At 43.8% G+C, this 6,065-nt stretch overlaps 2 protein-coding genes and 1 long non-coding RNA gene across 7 annotated transcripts in view; 1 reads left to right on the plus strand and 2 right to left on the minus strand.

Annotated features, from left to right (window-relative positions):
- Window positions 1–174: 174 nt before the first annotated feature.
- LOC121644141 (THAP domain-containing protein 2-like) overlaps window positions 175–6,065 on the minus strand; it is a 27,359-nt gene continuing 21,468 nt past the window's right edge. For all 3 annotated transcript variants that reach the window (XR_006011231.1, XM_041991883.1, XM_041991884.1), the window contains one exon: window positions 175–905. The gene's annotated coding sequence lies outside the window, so the exon portion shown is untranslated. The remainder of the gene's footprint in view (window positions 906–6,065) is intronic.
- Window positions 1,598–2,014, plus strand: LOC121644143. Its single transcript, XR_006011234.1, has 3 exons — window positions 1,598–1,673; window positions 1,712–1,743; window positions 1,943–2,014. It is a non-coding gene; the product is annotated as an uncharacterized LOC121644143 (long non-coding RNA).
- si:ch1073-184j22.2 (dual specificity protein phosphatase 18) overlaps window positions 2,303–6,065 on the minus strand; it is a 6,600-nt gene continuing 2,837 nt past the window's right edge. For 2 of the 3 annotated variants that reach the window (XM_041991879.1, XM_041991877.1), the window contains exon 2: window positions 2,303–3,831. In XM_041991879.1, the coding sequence (XP_041847813.1) occupies window positions 3,159–3,764 (606 nt within the window). In that variant the 5' untranslated portion in view covers window positions 3,765–3,831 and the 3' untranslated portion in view covers window positions 2,303–3,158. Of the gene's footprint in view, window positions 3,832–4,028; window positions 4,380–6,065 lie in introns of those variants that run through there. The other variant, XM_041991878.1, reaches the window with a different exon arrangement.

The following is a 6,065-nucleotide window of genomic DNA, read 5'->3' on the forward strand; positions in this document are numbered from 1 at the left end:
ATATATATATATATATATATATATATATATAATGTCACATAATATAAACAAAAGGGAATCAAAATTTCCCCAATTCCCCCCAAAATTTCTTAATTCACAAGATGTAAATAAAAATAAAGCAAATCTCAAAAAACTAAATTTTATTAACAGAAAAATAAAGTCAGCTGAGGAAAAGGAGACGTTTCACCACGTGATGGAAAACGAGCTGGAACGGGAGCAACAAAAGGCTGGAAAGTAAAAACTGGTTTTAAACGGAAACGTTCCTGCGGTAAGAGCAGACATGATTCTCTACTGAAACCAGCGCACTGACTCAGGAAGACTTCCAGAGATGAACAAATCTGTTACACACTGAAAACATCTGAAACATTATCAAACCAAAACTACCACAAAAACAGGCATTGAGATGATTTCCAGCTGAAATGTAGATACGCTGCAACTAGTCTGGTCCTCCGAACCTCTCTAGCAGGAACAGTAGCATTTCACCAGCTGACCTCCTGCTCCCATCCAGCAGTTTTCATGTGATCAGGTGCGAACATGGACCCACGTTTCTCAGGAAGAAAGCTGTGAAACATTCCCCACATGCTTTGCTGGCGCATGACGTTGCACCTACAAGGACTCTGTGATGTTTCTTTAATCAGGATTTAAAGACCATCCTGCACAAGTCACATTAAAAGGACCTGCGTCAGGATAACGGCGGATCATCTACATGTTACTGTCACTTCTATTTGTGAGCGAATTCTTCTTTGGCTTCTGGTCTGCAGTCCGAGCTGAGTTTCCTTCCTGATCCTGATTCACCCTGGTCACCATGGAAGTACCAGCTTCGGTCCCAGAGGATCTGTAGGGTCCAGGTTCCTTCTGGTCCAGAATGGAGCTCCGTTCTGGGTCACCAAGCTGCTGGTCCTTCTCTGGAGGAAAAAAATACAGGTTTATGCGGCTCATTGTTTTGGGTGTGAGAAAGTCTTGTTAGTGGAGCTCCGGGTAGAAAACCAGCATGGATTCCCACCGTGACCATTTAAAGCATCTTCATCTGCTTTACACAGACTCCGTAAATCTACAGAGACTCATAGTCCTGAAAGGCTTTACCCTGCAACACGTGAGAAAGCTTTAAATGCACATCAACACTGAAAACAACAAGAGAACACACAGGTGACACGCAAAACACACAAAAGCTTTTGGCATCTCCTAGAAAGTGCAGACATGAAGCCGTCCAGGTGAGAGGCCATACCTGTGCAAAAGATTTACTGACTTCAGTGACCCATACAGGTCCGCATTTACACTCGTACAGGTTTACACTCGTATAGGTTTACACTCGTACAAGTCCGCGTTTACACTCGTACAAGTTTACACCTGTACAGGTTTACACTCATACAGGTCTGCGTTTACACACGTACAGGTTTACACCTGTACAGGTTTACACTTGTACAGGTCCGCGTTTACACTCGTACAGGTTTACACCTGTACAGGTTTACACTCGTACAGGTTTACACTCGTACAGGTCCGCGTTTACACTCGTACAGGTTTACACCTGTACAGGTTTACACTCGTACAGGTTTACACTCGTACAGGTCCGCGTTTACACCCGTACAGGTTTACACTCGTACAGGTTTACGCTCGTACAGGTTTACACTCGTACAGGTCCGCGTTTACACTCGTACAGGTTTACACCTGTACAGGTTTACACTCGTACAGGTCCTCGTTTACACTCCTACAGGTTTACACTCGTACAGGTTTACTCTCGTACAGGTTTACACTTGTACAGGTCCGCGTTTACGCCCGTACAGGTTTACACTCATACAGGTTTACTCTCGTACAGGTTTACACTCATACAGGTCCGCGTTTACGCCCGTACAGGTTTACACTCGTACAGGTTTACACCTGTACAGGTTACACTCGTACAGGTCCGCTTTTACACCCGTACAGGTCCGCGTTTACACTCGTACAGGTTTACACTCATACAGGTCCGCGTTTACACTCGTACAGGTTTACACCTGTACAGGTTTACACTCGTACAGGTCCTCGTTTACACTCGTACAGGTTTACACCTGTACAGGTTTACACTCGTACAGGTCCGCGTTTACGCCCGTACAGGTTTACACTCGTACAGGTCCGCGTTTACACCCGTACAGGTTTACACTCGTACAGGTTTACACTCGTACAGGTCCGCGTTTACGCCCGTACGGGTCCTTGCAGGTACGTACGGGGTAATACATGCACAACAGGACTTCCCAAATCAACCAAAATGTGAGCAGTTTCCATTGAACATGCTGATAGTTTGTTCATCTAGACTCCAACAAACTCTTCATGACAACCAATGAGTTTATTGATCTGTTGATGGAGATCCTGTTTAACATTGAACGCACCAACATCCCTGGTATTTACAGATGGTCCAAGAATGAACCCATCATACAAAGTTTTGGTCTGTTTATAATTTCAGTCAGAGGTGGAAGTTAATGAATCAGTCCTGATCTAGAGTCCTGATCCAGAGTCCTAGTTCTCCATCTTTCTGAAGCTCTTTTAAAGGTATTCTTTGGACGTTTTCTGCTTTTTGCTCCCCAGAACTTGGACCTCAAAATTATTGAAGCAGTGTTGGATCATCTGGACAGAGAATGGAACAAAAGGAAGAAACATCCAAACAAGAGCTTCAAGGATCCTGGAAAACTATTTCTAGGAAGTCCCTCAAGGATCCCAAAGAACTATTCCTGGAGACCACTGGAGGAAATGACAGAAAGCTTCTCTAAGAAGGTTCAGACTGGGATGGAGAGTAAAAATACTCACTTTAAGCACCATAGAACTGAACCGACTCTGGTTTTGATCCAGATACTGCATTTATGGTCATGTTGGAACATGTTTCAGAAAATCAGCTGGCTCCTGTTTCCATGGAAATAAAAATAAAGACTGGATCAGACCTGGATCAGGACTTTGGATTAAACCTCAGTTTTGTGGAACTTTTAAATTTTTAACATCAGCACCAAGTTCTGTTTGGAAATGTTAAAAAACTGGACCCACTAACAAATGAACAGCATCTGTCTGATGGTGAAACAGCCCCCCACCATCACCACCTCAGTGCAAAACCCTCCCCCCGGTGAGTTCTGTGTGGAGCGGCTGGGACACCTGTTCGGGTGTTGGACCTGCTCCATGTAGACCTGGTCCCGGTCCATTCACAGTTGTTTGGTTGATGACACTTTGGATCCTCTTCTGGATTTTTTTGCTGACACCACAGGTGAGCGTGATATCAGAGGTGAGCTGTGTACGTGTGTTAACCGGCCATTCTGTGGAGGAGGCGTGGCCCTGGTTGGCGTGGGGGTGGGCAGTGGATCGGTGGCCACCCTGACTGTGTTGCGGCCGTACAGCCTCCTCTCGTACTGCAGCAACTGCTCCCAGAAGCCGGCGTTCAGCCGCACAAAGGGCCGGCTCTCCTGGACCCAGCGGTGAGCCTGGGACAGTGTCACGCTCCTGTAGCGCATCAGATACGCCATGACCAGTGCCGGAGAGCGGCTCATCCCAGCGGCACAGTGCACAAGCGTGCCTCCTGCGCGGTTGCTGTGGATACGTTCAGCCACCTGGTCGAAGTGGTCACCGAGGCGGGCACTGGGTAGGTCACAGACGGGGACACGTACACACTCGACTCCTGGGTAGGTGGGGCAGGCGTGGTTCAGCGTGGCGTTGACAATCAGGGTGATGCCTTTCCTTGACATCAGCGCTGCGTTGAGGGGCGCATCCGCCCCACTGAGGAAGAGGGTGGGCGTGACCTGAGACAGCAACATCTGCCAGAGTTTCTGGTCTGCTTAGGACCCAGGCAGCTGGATTCAGATCTTCAAGAAAAACTGATGTCTGCAAAATAACAGAGAACTATTAGCCTAGCTTAGCATTAGACTGGAAAAAAATAAACTGTTAGCATTATTTAGCATTACACTGGAAATGAAGAGAAAATGTTAGCACAGCTTAGCATTAGACTGGAAACAAATTGAAACAGTGAACCTAACTTAGCACTAGACTGGCAACGAAGAAAAACTGTTAGCATAGCTTACCATTAGACTGGAAATGAAAGGGCATTGATAGTTTAGCTTAGTATCACACTGGAAATTAAGGGGAACTGTTGGGAAAGCTGAGCATTAAACTGGAAAGAAAAGAAAACTGTTAGCCCAGTTTAGTATTAAAGCAAAACTGTTAGCTTTCCTTTGTATTAGACTGGGAATGAATGGGAACTTTTAGCATAGCTTAGCATTAGACTGGAAATTATGGGAAACTGTTAGCATAGCTTAGCTTTAGACTTGAAATGAAGGGAAAGTGTCTATCTAGCTTAGCATTAAACTGAAAGCGAACAGAAACTGTTAGCATGGCTTGGCATTACACTGGCTTACAAAACAATAACCCAAACGGCTCCGGTCTACCTTCACTCCTTAATCCAGAGCTACACTCCCTATCGAAACTTACGCTCTACCAGTGAAAGACGCCTAGTGCTCCCACCACAACGTGGCGCAAAATCAGTAGCTAGACTCTTCTCCTCTGTTGTTCCCCGGTGGTGGAACGATCTACCAAACTCCGTCCGATCCGCAGAGTCCGTATCCACTTTTAAGACCAAGCTAAAGACTCAGTTGTTTAAGGAGCATTTCCACATTTAGCTTAACTAAATGAGTCAGAAAGATTTGTCCAGCTTTTTGGCTCAACCAAGTACTGAAGAAGCTGTGTGCACTTATACCCAAGTTGATATTATGTGATGAAATCATGCACTTATGACCAAGTTGATATTGTGTGATGAAATCGTGATCCTGTATTTAAATAAAATGACTAAAAATAAATAAAAAATAAAAAAAAAAATTATATGCACTGCACTAGCACTACATGACGGCACCTGGGTCCAACTGGACTCAAAAGCGGTCTGACTATCACTTAATTATGACGTCCATCTTGTTTGAATTCATGCTTGTGTTGTTCTTCCTCTCAAATGTAAGTCGCTTTGGATAAAAGCGTCTGCTAAATGACTGTAGAATAGAATAGAATAGAATAGAATAGAATAGAATAGAAAGAGAAACTGATGGTCTAACTTAGCATTAGATTGGAAATTAAGGGAAACTTTTAACATAGCTTAACATTAGACTGGGACTGAAGGAGATCTCCTAACTTAGTTTAAATGGTGGCCGAAGCTGCCATGCAAAGGGCTCAACCACGACCCATAAGGAGCAAGTAGGGGTTTGGTGTCCTGCCCAAGGACACCTCGACATGAACTCGACTTGGCCGAGGATCAAACCGGCAACCCTCGGGTTACAAGACGACCGCTCTACCTTGCTCAGCCACGCTGCCTAAGTTTAGCATTAAAGTGGAAATTAATGTAAACTGTTAGCATAAGTTAGCATTAGAATGGGAATGAAAAGAAAATGTTAGCCTCGCTTAGCATTAGACTGGAAAGAAAGTGAAACTGTAAGCATAGCTTAGCATTAGACTGGGATTGAAAGAGAAATTGATAGTCTAGCTTAGCATTAAACAGGAAATTAAGGGAAACTTGCAACATAGCTTAACATTAGACTGGGACTAAATGAGAACTCTTAACTTAGTTTAGCATTAAAGTGGAAATTAATGTAAACTGCTAGCATAGGTTAGCATTACAATGAAAACAAAGAGAAAATGTTAGCCTAGCTTAGCATTAGACTGGAAAGAAAGTGAAACTGTTAGCATAGCTTAGCATTAGACTCAGAGTGAAGGGAAATTGATAGTCTAGCTTAGCATTACACTTGAAATGAAGAGATACTGTTAACCTAGCTTAGCATTAGACTGCAATCAAAGATAAATTTTTTAGCATAGCTTACCATTAGACTGGGAATGAAGGGAAATTGATAGTCTATCTTAGAATTACACTAGAAAAGAGGGGAAACTTTTAACATAGCTAAACATTATATTGGGAATGAAGAGAAAATGTTAGCCTAGCTTAGCATTAGACTGGAAAGAAAGTGAAACTGTTAACTTCGCATCTGACTGAAAAGGAATTGAAACTGTTAGCCTAGCTTAGCATGAGAGTAAGACTAAAGGAGAACTCTTAGCCTAGTTTAGCATTAGAGTGGAAATTAATA

Source organism: Melanotaenia boesemani, chromosome 8 (assembly GCF_017639745.1).
Source record: "Melanotaenia boesemani isolate fMelBoe1 chromosome 8, fMelBoe1.pri, whole genome shotgun sequence".
Classification (NCBI taxonomy): Eukaryota; Metazoa; Chordata; class Actinopteri; order Atheriniformes; family Melanotaeniidae; genus Melanotaenia; species Melanotaenia boesemani.